At 36.7% G+C, this 17,264-nt stretch overlaps 5 protein-coding genes across 5 annotated transcripts; 3 read left to right on the plus strand and 2 right to left on the minus strand.

The window, feature by feature from the left end:
• The first annotated feature begins 158 nt into the window (after positions 1-158).
• Positions 159-3,506, plus strand: EV154DRAFT_490154 (Phosphatidylinositolglycan class N-domain-containing protein). Its single transcript, XM_051599392.1, has 9 exons — positions 159-377; positions 436-627; positions 692-856; positions 909-1,520; positions 1,574-1,899; positions 1,964-2,188; positions 2,248-2,435; positions 2,491-2,705; positions 2,763-3,506. Exons 1-9 carry the CDS (start codon positions 218-220, stop codon positions 3,455-3,457), a joined length of 2,778 nt encoding a protein of 925 aa, XP_051463421.1. The 5' UTR covers positions 159-217; the 3' UTR covers positions 3,458-3,506.
• A 7,247-nt stretch (positions 3,507-10,753) lies between these two features.
• Positions 10,754-12,716, plus strand: EV154DRAFT_490159 (major facilitator superfamily domain-containing protein). The gene is made up of 5 exons (XM_051599393.1): positions 10,754-11,164; positions 11,236-11,382; positions 11,450-11,477; positions 11,614-12,323; positions 12,396-12,716. Exons 1-5 carry the CDS (start codon positions 10,865-10,867, stop codon positions 12,681-12,683), a joined length of 1,473 nt encoding a protein of 490 aa, XP_051463422.1. The 5' UTR covers positions 10,754-10,864; the 3' UTR covers positions 12,684-12,716.
• Positions 12,717-12,718: 2 nt separating this feature from the next.
• EV154DRAFT_557801 (uncharacterized protein) lies at positions 12,719-13,225 on the minus strand (the record flags this gene model as incomplete). Its single annotated transcript, XM_051605455.1, has 4 exons — positions 12,719-12,743; positions 12,808-12,938; positions 13,009-13,169; positions 13,219-13,225. The coding sequence occupies 4 exons, from the start codon at positions 13,223-13,225 to the stop codon at positions 12,719-12,721; spliced, it is 324 nt and encodes a 107-aa protein (XP_051463423.1).
• A 2,177-nt stretch (positions 13,226-15,402) lies between these two features.
• EV154DRAFT_557802 (uncharacterized protein) lies at positions 15,403-15,934 on the minus strand (the record flags this gene model as incomplete). The annotated part of the gene is made up of 4 exons (XM_051605456.1): positions 15,403-15,427; positions 15,483-15,613; positions 15,670-15,824; positions 15,880-15,934. The coding sequence occupies 4 exons, from the start codon at positions 15,932-15,934 to the stop codon at positions 15,403-15,405; spliced, it is 366 nt and encodes a 121-aa protein (XP_051463424.1).
• A 354-nt stretch (positions 15,935-16,288) lies between these two features.
• Positions 16,289-17,118, plus strand: EV154DRAFT_597844 (uncharacterized protein). Its single transcript, XM_051607014.1, has 3 exons — positions 16,289-16,568; positions 16,631-16,811; positions 16,878-17,118. Exons 1-3 carry the CDS (start codon positions 16,384-16,386, stop codon positions 17,037-17,039), a joined length of 528 nt encoding a protein of 175 aa, XP_051463425.1. The 5' UTR covers positions 16,289-16,383; the 3' UTR covers positions 17,040-17,118.
• The last annotated feature ends 146 nt before the right edge of the window (positions 17,119-17,264 follow it).

Consider the following 17,264-nt stretch of genomic DNA (forward strand, 5'->3'; position numbering starts at 1 on the left):
TTCTTTGGGGCACATGAAGAACGAACACCCCCAGTAATCAATGATAGACACGATTATATCTTGGCTCGTTGAAGCTTCTGTAGTGCCTCATTTGCAAATATATTGTCTCGTAATATAAATTGTGACCTTGTTTCCCCACGTACCAAAAGCGCGGTTATTGTCCCTTTTGAGTTTAACAGCACTCTTTTTGTTTGGAAACGTAAAGATTCTAATAAAAATGCTACCACGCGAGGGTTTGCTGGTGATCGGTGTGATATTTCACATCGTTTATCTTTTCAGTATATTCGACATTTACTTCACATCACCCCTCGTTCATGGCATGAAACCTCACAAGAGTCCATTGGCTGCACCTGCCGATAGACTAGTGTTATTTGTTGGTAGACGCTACATGTTTGGACACCACTTGTAAATAAGACTAAATCTCGATTGTTTTAGGTGATGGATTGAGAGCAGATAAAATATTCGAATTAGATGAATTTGGAAAGACAAGGGCACCATTTTTACGCAACGTGATTAATTCGCATGGCAGTTGGGGTGTATCTCATACTCGTGTACCAACTGAATCCAGACCCGGACATGTCGCCATTATCGCTGGCTTCTATGAAGATGTCAGTGCAGTTACAACAGGTAATAGTTTCACATAACCATTATTTTGGGAAGTATAAGTTTGAATGTTTGTGTTACACGTTAGGCTGGTCCATGAATCCTGTCAATTTCGATTCTGTTTTTAATCAATCCGAGCATACTTGGTCATTTGGATCCCCCGATATTTTACCAATGTTCCAACACGGTGCAAGTGATCCAAGCAGAGTTGAGACTTTTATGTATCCACCCGAGTATGAGGATTTTTCTGGAGGTAAAGAAATATATGATAGGACGATAGAAAAGGAAACTTAAACCCAATGTAGAGGCATCAAAGTTGGACATTTGGGTGTTTGATCATGTCAAAGACTTATTCAAAAATGCTACTACTGATCCAGTATTGTACAGAAAATTACACGAAAAGAAAATTGTCTTTTTCCTTCATCTTTTAGGACTGGATACAAACGGTCACGGATTTAGACCAATGTCAGAGGAATATTTAAACAACATCAAATTGGTAGACGAAGGTGTTAAGGAGATGGTTGCTTTAATCGAGGATTTTTATCAAAATGATGGGCGTACCAGTTATATTTTTACTGCAGATCATGGTATGAACAACAGAGGTGGGCATGGAGACGGACATCCTGATTGCACACGTACACCCATCATTGCTTGGGGTGCTGGTGTTCGTGAGCCTATTAAATCTGGTCTTGGACACGATGATTTCTCAGCTCCTTGGGGATTATCTGAACAACAGCGTGATGATATTCGTCAAGCTGATATCGCTCCATTAATGGCCCATTTAGTCGGTATCAACCTTCCTGTTAATTCGGTGGGTGAGCTCCCCTTGAACTATTTAAAGGCTGATGAAAAAAGTAAGGCTGAGGCTGCATTTTCCAATGCGCGTCAAATTTTAGAGCAATACGTGGTCAAGCATAGTAAGTAAAGAAATAAGTGCTAAAGGATAAGGACTGAAAAAATACGATTGTAGATGAAAAGAAGAGAGATGAATTATTCTTCAGACCCTTCAATGGATTATCAGGAGCAAATCATCCTGACATAGTCTTAAGAGAAATCTTGAAATTGATTGACGAGGAGAAGTTTACACTTGCAGAACAAAGATCAAAAGAATTGATGGCGCTTTCGCTTGAAGGTCTTCGTTATTTTCAAACTTACGATTGGTTATTCTTAAGAAGCATCGTTACCGCAGGATATGTTGGCTGGTGTATCTTTTGTCTCCAATTCGTTATCCGTAATTTTGTTTTGTCTGCTCGTTCTCGCTCTCAAATTGAAATCTCTCGTTCGTCGGGTATCATCGTAAGTTTTATATATATATATATATATAAACTATGTCCAAACACATATCTAACTATTTTATTAGATTAATGTTTTATCTTTTGCGATACTCGGTGGTCTTTCAACTATGCTCTGGATTCAAAAAATGCCTAGTATGTATTATGCCTATGTCTTCTTCCCTGTCTTTTTTTGGAACCGTATCGTCCACAACTATCGCTCCTTAAAACAAGCCTTAAATTTGTGTCTTCGTGGAGGCGTTGGTAGATTTATGGTTATTCTTATATCTTCATTGTTGTTTTTGGAAGCACTTGTAAGCATGAAGATTCAACTTCTCTGTTTTTTGTTTTTGCTGATTTATTATGGCTGTAGGTGTGTAGTTTCTTTTACCGTGAAGTACTCAGCGTTATATTCTTGGTATTGGCTGCCTGGCCTATGATTATGCCTGCCAAGATCCACAGAAAGCACAAGTCTCTCTTAGTGGGTTGGACCATTTCCTGCATTTGCACCAGCGTATTTACATTATTGCCTGTTGAAAAAGGAGAGAACATTTCTATTGTGTAAGTATTACAGAGGGCCGGGCCAAATGCAAAATACTTAATATCTCTTCACTAGTGTTTGTGGTGGTATTATTGGTGTGATTGCTGGTGGCTTTGTTTTAAATAAGCTTGTGAAGGCGAATCGTGTTAGCAAGGGAATGGAAGCAATCATGTATACTCAACTGGCTGTTGTCATTGCTAGTGTAGGATTAGTCTACTCGACTTCATCTAGTCTCCAAAGACGTGATGGTCTTCCAGTATTTAACCAAATTGTTAGTTGGATTATTATCTGTAAGTACATTTACTCTTGTTTATATTCAACCTGATTTAACAATTTTTAATCTATAGCCGCTTCAAGTGTCTTCCCATTTATCTATCGTGGACCTTCAAACGAGAATTATTTGACAAGACTATTATCGATCTGCTTTGCTTTTGCCCCTCTCATGACATTACTGAGTATCTCTTACGAACTCCTGTTTTATGTATTCTTCTGCAGTACCGTATTGATGTGGCTCGAAGTCGAACGCAAGCTCTACAGCGATATACGTCAACCTGTTACTCGACCTCTCAAAGCAAGTGATGGACGTGCAGTATTGATATTTTTATTCTTTATCGATGTTGCCTTTTTTGGTACCGGTAATGTTGCATCTATGAGTAGTTTCTCTTTAGAGAGCGTATACAGATTCACTACCATCTTCGATCCTTTCTTAATGGGAACTCTTCTTATTCTCAAGGTCCTCATCCCCTTCTTTGTTGCTTCGTCTGTACTGGGTATTCTTAGTTCAAGTATTGACCTTCAACCTTTCACATTATTCCTAACTGTGATGAGTATCTGTGATATTCAAACGATCAACTTCTTTTTCTTTGTGACGGATTATGGAAGCTGGCTCGAAATCGGTACATCCATCAGCCATTTCTGTATCGCAGAACTTTTTATTATCTTTACAATGGTCCTGTTCCTTTTATCTAGACTTCTAGTTGGACATCTCGTTCTTCCTAAGATTAATAGAATTGTGGATCAGATGAGACCAAAACATGCTTAAAAAGCCGTTTCTTTAAAATTAATAATAAAGTATTGTATTCAGACGTTTATTGATGGTTGTGAAAACAATACTGGCCTAATAATGATGTTCACAGTCGACAGAATCTGCAATTTATCTTTTGAAATATGCAAGCCAGCTAGTCCACTTTATAAGGAAAAAGGCTGGTAACATTTGAATATTTTATATCGACCAATTTTTTTACTTTTTGTACATGTCGAATTCATTTAGCTTGTGCATTGCAGTTTCTTAGATCCAATTAGATAGAAAATATACCATGTTATCCATACCTCATTTTATTTAGGATTGGTACGCTCTCAAAAATAACAGAATTGTGGATAAATTAAGGTTACAAATAAAAACATGCTCAGCATTGAAATCCTTGTACTGTAATTAATGGTTTATTGATGATTGTGAATCAATGACGATAGCCTAATGCTATATACGGAATCAAACCCTAGTTTCAAATTCGTAGATAATCAACAATACGCCTTTTGTCAGACTCTTCGTCAAGCCATTCAATCCACTTTGTAAGAAATTGTCTGTCGATGGGAGAGGTAGATTTTGCATCACGACCTGAGAGAGTCCTGATATCACCTATGACAACTAAGTGTCGCTTCGCTCTAGTCATGGCAACTTGAAATAAAGTATGAGCATACGTATTGTATTTATAAATTATAAATATAAATTACCATTCAATCTACGTTTTTCAGCCAAAAATCCCACTTCACCTCTTTTGTTGGAACGCACCATAGAAATAATTATTGCTTCCTTTTCCCTTCCTTGAAAGCCATCTACCGAACTAATTTCAATGCCCTTATAAGCCTCCCCGAGCTCATCATTCAATTTGGCCACTTGTGCTGCATAAGGCGTAATGATACCGATTTGATCCAGTTGTAATCCACCATAAGTGATTAACTTTTGGATATGAGCAGCAACAATAAGCACTTCGAGCTCGTTGGCTGTACTCCTTTCTTCGCCCCTACTATCCTTGATTTCATAGTATTTCACTGAGTCGCTAGTATCGATAAACACCACAGGTTGACTTGTATCACCAGAATTACGAGTGTTTTTTAGATCAGATAGCAGATGGCTGGCTACGGAATAATGAGCATCGAGTTGTGATTCATAAAGTTCTTGCGAGCTGAATCGCATAATTTTTTCATGCATGCGATATTGGACAGACAACATAACCTTGATTTTATCCCCATACATATCGAGGAGACGATCAAATAAAGTATATGATAGATCGCTGTAGGTGGACATACCTTTGACTTTAGGTCCATTGGATCCAGAAAGAGATTTAACAGTCGGAGGTAACTGTAAATGATCACCAGCCTACGCATCACGTTGACGCATTGTTTTATTAGTGAGTGAACAAGCTTAGGCTTCAGTATACTATTTACCAAAATTAGCTTACGGCCTTTTTTGGCCGCGATCCAACAGTCAGGTTCAGTTGCTTGTGCTGCCTCATCAACAATCACGACGTCGAATTTTCTTAGAAGCATTGGTACACTACCAGCCCTAATAAAGTGTAGATGATAATATTTAGTAGTTAGTTTTTTTTAAAAAAAAATTATATGTTTTATTGCGACTTACGCATTTAAAGTACAGAATACGACATCTGCGTCAGACATAACATCGTTTGTACAGTTACGTGCTTCCAGGCTTGATGTTCTTCTAAAAAGCCTCTTAATTGCATTTTCAGTGGCAGCAATTTCTTTCCCTTGTGTGTATACCAAACTTTTGAGCCTTGCGTTGAGTTCATCCACTTGCTTTCGAACGATATTCACTATTCTGATGGGATCATCAGCCCCAAATGCCAACACTTCTAATGTTCGTTCGATGACGGGGGGTGAGACTCGAGCAATATTGCCAACTCTGACAGTATGGATGGTTTCGTATTTCATGACACGTTCAAGTAAATTATCTAAAAAATATGTGGTCAATGCTTTTTTAAAAGAAAAAAAAAGAAAAAGGCTTTTTAGGCATACCAACAGCAACATTAGACGGACCACACACCAGGACTTTCATGCATTGGTTCTCCACCAATTGTCTGATAATTTCAATTAGGGTATGTGTCTTTCCAGTCTAAACAAGCTTAAGTTTTATACAAATGAAAAAGTCAAATAAATCTTGATGAGCTTACCCCTAATAAAAAAATGTTGTTAATTAATTGAAAGCTATTTGATAAAATTTTAATTGTGTCAATTGTACCTGGTGGTCCATGAATCAAAGCTACTTCTTCGGAGCCGATACAAAATTGAACCGCCTCTTGCTGAGATGCATTCAAAGTTCTATCGAAGAAGTCCATACCATACGAGCTTTCTGGATCATATTGGGAAGGTTTGGATCGCCCTAACAACACATTGTACAATGGCGAACCGCAAAGATAACCATTTCTTAACTCCGTTAATGCTTCTAACATTCTATAGATTGTTTGTTTTGTTTAGTGGTTATTTTCTGTTATATATAATAGAACCAAACATCAGATACCTTTTGAAGGTTATATCATTAGGAAGTTTTACACTTGAAGTTTGATACAGGTTAATTAATGCTATGATGTGTAATATTTGTTGTGGCGGAGGTAAATAAAATGCTTACATGTGGCACAATTGCATCATTGAATCCGGAAAGTCGATTTCGATGGGCTTTCCGTAGTGACTTCGACCCTGAACATCGACTTGAATGAACCTCCTTTCCGTTTTAGATACAATGCCAGACAGTTCACTCATACTATCACGAGAAAAGTCTTCTTTAAACTCTACCATATCACCAACGGTTAATTTGTGTCTAGGTATGACAGGAGGGTAACTCTCAGGATAAGCCGGAACTAATATAATTGTCCTTTTTTGTTTAATAAAAAAGTTGTTAATACTATTAGTGATATAAATTATATATGATACATACATTTTATTCACCCTATCATCCATAGAAATTTCTAAAAATAGGGTCATTAGTGTGATTTTAAGTACAAACAAACTTATAGCATACCCCCTTCTACCCGAAGGTTCAAGATGGCGACACCCTTTTCCTGTAACTCCTCTGGACTACCATCCAATAGTTTGTTGGTCAGCCTTTCTTCTTCATCTCTTTCTTTGATAACAAGACTAATCAAATGATTTATAAAGATATCGGCCATTTGTTTGTATTTTTTGTCAGCAAAATCAAGTGAAGAAATGAGATTGAAAAAAAAAAAAAAAAAAAAAAAGAAAAGAAAAAAGATCTCTTTTTATACGAAACACAAAACTTCTCAAGCCATCATGTATAGTTTTCATGCATATTACGTAATAAGCATGTGAGAAATAACTTTATCATAGTTCAAAAAAATTGGCTGGCTCTATGATTGAAGACACGGATTACATTCACATATCGAAAATCTAAAGCACGTAGGTTTTATTTATTGTTTAAAATAGGCTTATTTAATTTAAAAGTGATAGAATTGCATTTATTTAAACAGAAAGAGAAAAATCAAGTGTATATTTCAACAAATGCTTTGATTTTGGGCGAAAATTACCTAATGATGCAGTTTTTACTAGCTCTTACAACAGTTTTCTTCAATAGCCAAACCATCCATTTCTCGATGAAAGATCTATCAATTGCATAGACACCTTTTTTATTTTCCTGGAACTTTGATCCATTCAACGTATCTGTATTGCATACGACAATCAATTGACGTCTGGCTCTTGTCATTGCCACTTAAACACAAATATTAGTTTCATGTTTCTTTTTTCTGACTTTGAACTCACATACCATTTAATCTTCTTTGATCGGCTAAAAACCCGACTTCGCCATTTCTGTTTGATCTCACCAAAGACAAAATAATCACTTCTTTTTCTTGTCCTTGGAACCCATCCACCGTGCCAATCTCTATATCCATCCATTTAGTTCCGATTTCAGCTTTCAATTTGGTTACTTGTGCCTTATAGGGGGTGATAACCGCGATTTGATCTGGGCGTACGCCATTACTCAGGAGTTTTCTGATTTGGCTAATGACTACTTTAACCTCATAATGATTTGCTGTACTTGTCTTGTCTAAGGATCCGCCTTTGACTTCATAGCTCTGCGGAGTATCGCTTGTGTCAATGATAATGACTGGAACTGTGGTGTGAATCGATGAATTGACATTTTTGAGATGGTGTAATAGATGTTTGGCTACTGACTTATCAGCAGTCAGTTTGTTTTCATAAAGCTCACGAGAGCTAAAACTCATAATATCTTCATGCATACGATATTGAACAGATAGGAGTGCTTTGATTTTGTTGCCATACATATCAAGCATGCGGTCGAACAAGGTATACGATAAGTCGTTCATTAAAGACATACCTTTGTATTTCTGTCCATTGGCCGCCTTATTATTTTTGGGTGGTGACTTTACTGTGGGTGGAAGCTGTAAGTGATCACCAGCCTAAACAGAGATAATCAGTTTTTTGTAGTAAAAGAAATAAGGGTATATTTATATATAGCTTACCAAAATGGCTTTCCTGGCTTTAGTTAATGCAACCCAGCAATCAGGTTCTGTTGCCTGTGCTGCTTCATCGATAATTACCACATCAAATTTACGGTACATCATAGCTGAACTTCCAGAACTTTAATGATAAAACTGTGTTAAAAAAATAAAACGATAATGACTACATATTTTTTCTTTAGTTTCTTACCCGCTTAATGTGGAAAAGATGACGTTTGCATCTTGTATTTTTTCAGCCTGTGCTTTTCGGGTGACTTTTGTCTTAAGAAGAGAAGCCAGGTATTTCAGAGTAGCGTCCATTGACCTTTTTTCAGATTTGGGTGCGGTTCGTAATTTAGCAGAAAGTGCCCGCATTTCTTTGTGAATTTTTGTTGTCAAATCCTTTGGGTTTTTATTGGAACAAAGCACATCGAGTGTATATTCCACTGATTTCAAACCTACACGAGCAGGGTGACCAATACGAACAATGTTTTGATCATACTTTTTGTATCGTTCCAGAATATTATCTAGAATTATGATTTGTTTAATTAACTAAAGGAAAAATTGATATCCCTCTTTATAACTTGACATTACCAACAGCGACATTGGATGGGCCACAGACCAGAACTTTCTTTTTTTGCTCGACTAGTTGTCGGATAATTTCAATGATGGTATGTGTCTTACCTGTCTATATGTTGTTAAAAAAACTATTAGTGAAGATCTATTTACATGTGTTATGTAATGACTTACGCCTAATGCATGTGTAAATATTTGTATATGTACAGGTTATTTAAAGCTGATATGTACGAGTTTTACTGTCTACTCCTTACCTGGAGGCCCATGAATCAATGCAAGATGAGGGGAACCCAAAGTAAACCTGACTGCTTGTTGTTGGCAAGCGTTTAAAGATTCATCTTTTATTACAAGGCTACTCATATCTTTTGATTCGGCCAACCTTCTTTGGCCAAACACAAGTTTAATTAACTCTGGTACAATTTTGGCGCCCTTTGTGAGATCATTTTGTAAACGAATCAGGTTTTTCAAAATTCTACATCAGAAATGAAGCAACAGTTTAAGCACATAAGTCTGGACAATTAATTAAAAACTATTTCTATTGTTTTACCTTTCGTGAGTTATGTCATTGGGTAATTTGACTCTAGATGTACATTTTTAGGAAATTTGCAAGAGGTAATAAAGGATTAAAATGAAATGACTTACACTTTGCAAATACCCATGATATTTGGTAGATTGGTCTGTCTTTCGGGGCTACTGTCCTCACTGACAGAGAGGGTGACTCTTGTCTTGGACAATTGCACAACAAAGCCTGACCAGAATATCTCATCATCATCAAGACGAGAAGAGTATAAGTCATACTCTTTCAATGCTACAATATCACCAACAGTCAATTTATGCTGAGGGATAAACATTGGTCTTCCTTTTTTTGATAGTATCTCCAATACAATATTGCTTAATTTTAAATGTGAGCTAATTTTTCTTTATGATTCTGTGTATATTATTCAGCATACCAACTACCGCCAACACCGGGTTTAACCTCTATCATTTTAAAAAGAAAAGTAAGTTACAAAAATGCCCCCAAAAACAACAACAACAACAACAACAACTCGAAAAATGTACCTGTAACTTGTAGATTTAATATCGCGACACCTTTTCGTTCAAGGACGTCTGCTGGACCACTCAACAACTTTTCTGTGGCAGATTTATCAACCTCCATCTCCTTGTTTACCAAAGAAATGAGGTGTTGAACGAATTTAAGGACTCCTGGTTTCATGGTTGAGAGAAATTAAAAGAGAAGAAACGAAAAGAAAAGAAACAAACAAAAAAAAATCAAATCATGCATCTCATTGACATTTTCGTGCTACTAACTTTGATATATCAACAAAGAGTGTTATGTTGTCCAATATACTCCCCAATTATTTTCGTATATTTAAAGTCCTCTAAATGACATAATGAGGTAAACAGATGACAGATTCATTCATAGAGATAGAAAATATAATAACATTATGTAAAGCGGCCCCTTTGTTTATCTTGTAGCATTGTGTTTATTTTAATAGCATCAGCATCACGAAAGTAAAAACGTCATTTTCTACAGTGCGGTTTGATTGATCTTGAGTGGAGCTGAAAAAAAGAAACGCCAAAAATGTAACAGTATGTACGTGTTTTTGTCAAAAAAAGTTTTCATTAAGCATATTGCTTGAAGTAACAGAGTTACCCTATAATGGAGCACGTATTTTCATTGGATGCTTTTGTTTACAAGCTCCTCAACCACCCCGTAAAAAAATTTTATGTCAGAACTTTAAAATCTTCTTTTTTTGATCCAACACACAAGACTTTTATCTCGCATATGTAGATAAAAATGGGGGATATAACCATCAAATTGAAAATCTATCCTATTGGTATATGTGACCAATTGAAATAGCATATGTGCCAGCTTTTGCAACTATGAATCTAGTCCAGGTTTTCTTAAGATATCAATATTGTTCATAATTCATCATGGCATGGCGTAATATTTAAGGTGTGGGTTTAAATGACTAAAACTCTATTTACGGAAATAGTGCACGTTTGTTATGTACTAAAATGACGTTTTTATTTTATTTTGGCGTTGCTGATCGATACTTCTCTCACGGGCCCCCCTTAAAAATGTTGATAGGGGATTTATGGGTATCATATGAAATCATCTATTTGTTTCATTGGAACTTATCAGTGTAGGCTATCAGATCTATAACAGAATGCTCCCTTATACTTTCAGCTTTAAAAATTCCTCCATAGTCGTGCTTTAGACTTTGACAGCTCCTTATTCATTCCAAATGACTAATAAGCTTTTACTGCTTTCACTCATTTTTTTTTTATGATCCTCGTGTGACCGCCTGGGGATTTCCCGATTGAGTGGAAATAAAGGGTGCATTTACCGAAAAAAAAAAGTAAAACGGCTGTTTACTTGGAACATGAGTGATGCATCAGTAAAAGTCGATATTCGGCAAAGATCAAGTCCATTAGTAGTGACCGATGGAGCATCAACAAGTACTCTCCAGGATAAGAACGAAGAGAAAAAATTGTTGAAGAAGATTGATTGGCGCATTGTTCCTTGGATTTTTTGTCTGTATTTCTTGTCAGTGGAAGATCGATCGAATGTGGGATTTGCCATGACGATGAATAAGGATGTGAATCACACATTGGCAGATACTGCGGGATTAACACCACAAGAGAATAACATTGGCTTGGGGTTATTCTACGTAGCTTACATCGTATGTGCAATGTCGACATTTCACAATATGATTGTCCCGCGATGACTTAATTTTTTCTTTCCTGTTGTTAGATTTTCGAAGTGCCTTCCAACTTGATGATGGCACATGTTAATCCAGCTCACTGGATTGCACGTATCATGATCACATGGAGTATTGTTGTTTGTTGTATGGTGGCTATTTCAAAAGCATGGCATTTCTATTTGTTACGTTTTTTGTTGGTAAGCCCGAAATAATAGGAGGAGATGAAAGTGTGTTTCTTAAAAAAAAAGAACCTTAATAAATTAGGGATTGTTTGAAGCTGGATTTTGGCCAGGTATGCATAAACATTTAAAATAAAGTTTATTGATCTGACATTTTTTTATTCAACGATAGGCATCAGTAAGTAAAAATCAAAAATCGATGTATATATATATATATATAAAAGGGCGATATTAATCATTGGTATAAAGCTTATTATTACACGTTATGGTACACACCGGAAGAGATTTCAGCTCGTCTCGGCGTAGTATATCTAGCGGGACCTACATCAGGTGCGTTTGGAGGATTGATCTCTGCCGCAGTGCAATTAATTGATACGCGTGGTAATTTATACGGTTGGCAATGGTTATTTTTATTCTCGGGATTGATTTCCATCATCTTTGGTGTCATTACCATTTTTTATTTACCTTCCACACCTGAGAAATCCACCAAGTTCTTGACCGAGGATGAACGTGTGCGCATCAAAAAAAGATTGGAAGCATCTACTCAAGAAAGAGCTGTGTTGGACACTGTTGAGGAACGTAACATGAAGCGTAATTTGAAGCAAGTATTAAGTGAATTCAAGGACTTTAAAATTTGGTTGTTTTGTGTCTTATATTTCACACCTGTGATGGCAGCAACTTCCTTGGGTTATTTTATTCCCAAGATTGTGCAACAGATGGGTACATTTACTTCCATTCAAGTCAGTTTAATGAGTATTCCTCCCTTTGTCTTTGGTTGTATCATGGTCTATATCCTCACTCGACTCAGTGATCATTGCAATAATCGTGGCTTCTTTATTATTGGTGCATCGTGTGCTGCTTTCGTAGGATTCTGTATTTTAAGTTTTGCAGAACCGATCGGTGCCCGTTATTTTGGACTTATGGTCTTGGCTGGTGGCACATACCCTACTGTTCCTTTAGTAAGGCTTATAGAACTAAACCAATATAGGTTTATTACTAACTCACACTTTCTTTTGGGGGAACATGATTAGAGTATGGCATGGACTGCAAATTCCAAGGAAGATCCAGTAGCCGTTGCATCCGCCACAGGTATTGTATCCTCGGTAGCAAATTTCGGTGCCTTGATCTGTACATTTGCACTTTACTCTGGTTGGGCGTCGGATGCACCTCGTTATATTGGCTCCAATATGATTAACGGTGGAGCTATGTTAATTGCTGCCATTTGTGCTTTTGGCTTAAGAATTCACCTGTCAAAATTAAACAAGATCATTGAACGAGATGGTTACGTAGGCGACCGAACCTATCCTTATATTCTTTAATTAATTCATAAATAAAATAAAAATAAATAGTACATCTATTTTGTAATCTGTCCAACGGCACTATATAGCAACTTTTAGTTCACTTCCTTTTAGATAATATATAAGGGGAGAGATGGTTACTTACAGATTAAAGGGTAAAATCTCCCATTTTTCCCACACCTTGGCTTTGTAATAAGGATCACTCAAAATGATCTTTTCGACGTCCTCCTTTGATTCTGCAGAATACACTAAAACACTGCCTTTCATTTTGCGCGACTTTTAATTTTTTTAAAAAGGACAATGATGATTAGTCTTTTGTGTTTATAGAGAAAAGAGGTCTATATACATCATGATCATCTAAAATAGCGCCACCGAGGTTCAAGATGCCGTTATCTTGAGCTTCTAAGGCAAACTTTAAGTGAGTATTACGGATATCTAATCGACGTTGAAGGGCCCCAGGATCTGTATAGTCTTGAATAATAGCTACGAACTGTTTGGGGGCTTTTTCTATGTCATTAACAAGAGCATTCGTCAGTGTAAAGAAGAAAAGAATTACCTTGCATAAATCTGAAAGTGAAGAATGCTCTAGAGTTTGGTAAGCGATTGAATATGGATTTATTTAACGGAAAGCAGCGTGTGGTAAAACGTTGTAGAAACTCCTCTTGAATATTTTTGTATGTGTGTGTGTGTGGAATGGAATAATGACTCATTATGTATCTGTATATGTTTAGCCACATTATTTACTTTTCTCGGTCAAGCGGGGTATAATTGGCATGCATTTTGAGAACGTTCCAGAACAAAAGGCCTCAGTCCATGATTACATTATAAGCATACATATACTTTGACTATGATGAATATTTACATCAAAACAAAAAAAAATTAGTTCGTGGCTAATCCTTTTTGAAAGAGGGCGATTTCTGAATTAAGTAAGCAATTACCTCTTTCTGACATAAGCCTGTTCTTGTTCCTCATTTTTACTACAAATAAGACCTTCTCACACATTCTTTTTTTTTCTCCCTTCTTTTTACATAATCAAGCAAGTTTTGTGAAAAGGTTAGTGCTTTTTATCTATTAGTAAATGCTAAAGTATTTTAAAGATCTATGAAAGGGACATCCTTTTATACATAAAAGATTGCGCTCTTGGTCACGCATGAACAGGCTGATATTGCAGCTAATCACTACTATACGGTGGCAGGTTCAAGGAGATCTCTTATTTTGAAGTGTTTTGTTATCCTGACCCGTACGTGTATCAAATACACGGGCGGGTTGGAAGCATCGTCTTCAAAACTTCGGAAGATAAAAAAATATAGTCTTGTACCATAAAGTCATAAACGCTGATGCACAGATATTTGTTTTTAAATTAACCAAGACATAACCACCTTAAAAAAACCAGCTTCAATACGCAAAGAAAATGACTTGAGAGAACTGACATCCATAATCAAGACTACGTCTTTTATAGGATATTAGACTTATTGTCAGCAAGACTGATGACAACTATTGACAAGGAATATTCTGGGTGATGATTTTTTAAAGTGGAAAAAGGGTCTGATCGAAAAGGCAATGTGCATTGGTGAAGACCCAAATATGATCCATGGCTTCACAAGACATATTTAACGAGCTTCAAGTGCAGAAGAAGTAAAAACACACTTGATAGAAATGAAGCAGACTTCCGGCAGTTAAAAAAAAATGTTTGGAGATTCTGAAGATTCAAAAAAAAAGATATAAGAAAAAGCTGTTATTCCAGCAAAGTACTTACCTCTCTATTTGTCACACAAAAAAGATCTCTGGCAATAGTACAAGTGGGGCGGGGAGAGGGATGAGTCAAAGCTAGTTGCCTCAATAGGAGAAGAAAACTTGGTCCCAGGCTCATCGATTGATGGCATTGTTGTTACCAAGGAACTTGGTTTAGGCTTAATGTTGTTAGAAGCTTCAGTGGCCATGGAAAAAGAGAGTCACATTCATTTCCTAAAGGATCGACTCGAAATTGCAAAAACTTGAAATACCCTTTTAAATTTATTTAAGTTAAATAGTTGTATCCGATGCTACAGATTTGAAGCTATACGGTATATAAGTAAACGGAAATACGGTCCATGTTTATATCTTGTCAATACCAATTATGGGCATGTATTGCTATGTCGAAGTTTTAAAGTTCAACATAACGAACAACCCAACTAGGATTATATGGGGTATCTCCCGACCGACACACGAAAACCCTTTTCACACCTCTGGGCTTTATTTCCTATAGTCAGGTTACGTTGAAGCAATACATGACATAACCTGATAATTATGAGTCTGATGATAGCTATTCTGACAGAGATGGCTGTTCTTTTACCCCCAAAGCGATTAATCATAATTAATACCTTTTTCCGTACATGTGTTCATCCATGTCCGTTAAAAGCTGCATGTGAGCCACCGAGAAAACTTTTACGTTGATTTACATATTAATAGGTATACATATGTAGGAGCCAGGTTTATTATAAGACATTCTGGGGGTGGAAATCTAGAATATTAGACTTTAAGACCCTGTTAGCCGTTGTAATTGCACTAAAACCCTGGTTGTGCTTTAAATACAACTTGTTATATTGAATCTGCTATGATCAACGGAGGATCCACTCTGAGTGCTTTCCCGTTGAAAACTCGCCTGTCAAAATTATACAAGAACATTGAGCGAGGCGACCGAGTCTTATCCCTTATATTCTTTTTTAATCATAAACAAATAAAAAAAATCATGATAGTGCATCTATTTTGTGATCTTTCCAATAGCACTGCACAAGAATTATTAGTCCTAGTTCAAATAGATTGTAAAATCGAGAGACTTACAGGTTGACAGGCAAAATCTCCCATTTCTCCCACACTTTGGCGTCATAGTAAGGATCGTTTAAAATCATCTTTTCAATGTCCTCCTTTGAATCTGCAGAAATCACTAGAACACTGCCTTTCATTTTACGTGACTGATAACATGATGTATCAGTTTTTGCATGTTTAATAAAGGAGGGTTATACATTACATCGTGATTATCCAAGATAGCACCACCTAGGTTTAAAATGCTCTTGTCTTGAGCCTCGAGAGCATCTTTTAAATGTCTGTCACGGGTGTCTAAGCGACGTTGAAGGGCTCCGGGATCTGTATAGTCTCGAAGGATCACCACGAATTGTTTGGGAGCTTTTTTGTTGTTGTTGTTAGCCAGCGTGTTTACGGGAGAGGGAAAGGGAAATACCTTGAACGGCTCTAAAGGTGGAGAATGCTCTTGATTTCGAAACGAGATTAAACATTGTATGGAAAAGAATAGAATAATAATTATTAAAAAAAGAGTCGTGAGAAAGTTTCTCTGTGCAGAACTCCCCTTGAATTTTTTTTTTTTTTTGTGTACCTGATTCTACAAATGTCCTTTTGTTTGGGTAAAGTGCTCATGTATGTGTGTGCAAAAATGACTCAATTGACCGATGTACAGACGATTTTTTCTAGATATGCATAGTAAGGCATGGTGTTCATATAAGTATATATCAGTGTCACGCATCCAGGTAGCTAACTTGCTAATTGTGTCACAAGATCCAACGGGTAATTGGCATGATTTCTTTTAGGGCGTTCCAGAACAGCTAGACGCGCTAGTCTTAGGATGAAGGGACTGCTTATTTGAAAAAAGATGTTTTTTTGCTTTTTTTTTTGGGGGACGCGCTTTTGCTGTATTTATCGGTTTTCATAGAAAGAATACAAAGCAGCCATGACCACACACTCTCAACCCGCCGCTTCCTTGAAGCAAATTCTCGAACGCTCAAAATTAACCAATAGTAAAATTCTGCAACAGGAGTTACCTGCGATTGAACGAGGATTAGATCAGATTGATTCACAGTCAAAGAAACTCTCATCAAAGGCAACGAGTAATGACGAAGGAAGCGATATTAGAGCGTAACGTACACCCCCCCTTTTTTTTTCTTTGTAAGAGACATGGGACTGATGTGAGACTGTAGTCATTATTTCTTAGCACAGGGAGGAGTAAACACACAAGTCTTGATTAAGGATTTGGGGACGATTCATTTGGGAGGACTTGAAGAACACCGACAACCGATTCAGGATATGGATGTAGAAGGATACCTTGAACAACAGCGAGGGGAGACAGTGATGAAGATTATTGAGGATGGTAGACAAGAGGTATGTCAATGCATATTGATATTTAGAGTGGAGGATAGAGAATAACTAAAAATTAATGATATATAGATTCTCAAATATTCAAATGACAGTTTCGATAACGACGTTGATGAATACTGGACGAAATTGACAACGGAGGAAATTAAAGTGAACGAGGTGCAGACGACGGGCCTTAATTTATCTAAAGCTAAATTCGATACAAGTCGTCTTGTCGGCGCTGGTATTTTGTAAATTTGGGGGGAGTAATGAATCGTCATTTTTTTCATATGAACCTTGACAAATAAAAAATGCCCATTTGAGTTTCAATCCTATTTTCACTCTAATCGCGATTTGGTATATACAAAAAAAAAAAAAACTTTTCCCATTTGTTTGAATAAGGAATAGTCTACCTAGTCATTGGTTTTGAGAAAAAGATTACCCATCTTTCTCTTTTTCTTTTTTTGTGCATTACGATGG

This window comes from Mucor mucedo (genome assembly GCF_025094135.1).
Source record: "Mucor mucedo strain NRRL 3635 chromosome Unknown EV154scaffold_2, whole genome shotgun sequence".
Classification (NCBI taxonomy): Eukaryota; Fungi; Mucoromycota; class Mucoromycetes; order Mucorales; family Mucoraceae; genus Mucor; species Mucor mucedo.